The sequence below is a fragment of the Neopelma chrysocephalum genome, unplaced genomic scaffold (genome assembly GCF_003984885.1).
Source record: "Neopelma chrysocephalum unplaced genomic scaffold, ASM398488v2 Primary Assembly neopelma1_83580, whole genome shotgun sequence".
NCBI lineage: Eukaryota > Metazoa > Chordata > Aves > Passeriformes > Pipridae > Neopelma > Neopelma chrysocephalum.
In genome coordinates, this window is record NW_020913998.1 from 1 (window position 1) to 664 (window position 664).

Here is a 664-nt window from a genome sequence, read left to right on the forward strand (position 1 = left end):
CCCCCCCCGCACCCGCCGACCACCCGCCGACGCACCCGCTTCCTCCGGCCGGGAAAGGGGCCGACGCGGCGGTGAGTGAGCGCAGCGCGGGCGGGCGGGGGGAGCCGGCGGGGCCGGCCCGTTCCGCGCCTCCGCCGCCCTTTGTGGGCGCCGCGTCCCGCCCCGGCCGGGCCCGGAGGGCACCATGCGCCGGCAGAGGTGAGTGTGCCGGGCCGGGCCCTGCGGGCCGAGCGCCCCGCGGGCACCCCCGCGAGGATTCCGCGGCCGCTCAGCTCCCCCTCTCTCGGCAGTGACCGCGCGGAGGAGAAGGGCCCCGCCAGGGCGGACGGCGGCGGGGACGGGGCCATGCGAGCCCGCAAGAGAAAAGCTGATATGGCCACGGTGAGTGCGGGCCATGGCTGCGCCCGGGCCCTCGCCGCCTTTTGTTGGGGTGCGGGGCCATGCGCCGCGCTGGGGGTGCGGGGATGTGCCCCTGGGGGACCAACAGCTGCTGGTCCCGCAGTTTGTGCTCCGGAAATTATATACTGCTTTTTGTAGTTCTTACAGGATCCCGATGAAGAAATTGCCAAGATGGAGCTGACTAGAAAAAAGCAGTGTGCAAACCAGGTAATTGATTTGGCTTCTGGTAATCTTATTTAGCCCTGTTATTGTTTTGCAGTGCCTC

At 69.4% G+C, this 664-nt stretch overlaps 1 protein-coding gene across 2 annotated transcripts; it reads left to right on the top strand.

The window, feature by feature from the left end:
* The first annotated feature begins 2 nt into the window (after positions 1 to 2).
* Positions 3 to 656, top strand: LOC113979571 (G1/S-specific cyclin-E1-like). Of its 2 annotated transcripts, none has more exons than XR_003537911.1 (3): positions 3 to 71; positions 291 to 381; positions 538 to 628. XR_003537911.1 is itself a non-coding variant. In XM_027706924.1 (3 exons), exons 1-3 carry the CDS (start codon positions 185 to 187, stop codon positions 637 to 639), a joined length of 225 nt encoding a protein of 74 aa, XP_027562725.1. In that variant the 5' UTR covers positions 9 to 184; the 3' UTR covers positions 640 to 656. The 2 variants fall into 2 exon arrangements, 1 of the variants encoding a protein (XP_027562725.1); XM_027706924.1 differs by having other exon boundaries at positions 9 to 198; positions 273 to 381; positions 538 to 656.
* Positions 657 to 664: the final 8 nt, after the last annotated feature.

Bases quoted from the DNA above. Each gene is read 5' to 3' on its own strand.
- LOC113979571 (XM_027706924.1), top strand. The intron at 382-537 runs GTGAGTGCGGGC...TGCTTTTTGTAG, and splicing joins GAAAAGCTGATATGGCCACG to TTCTTACAGGATCCCGATGA.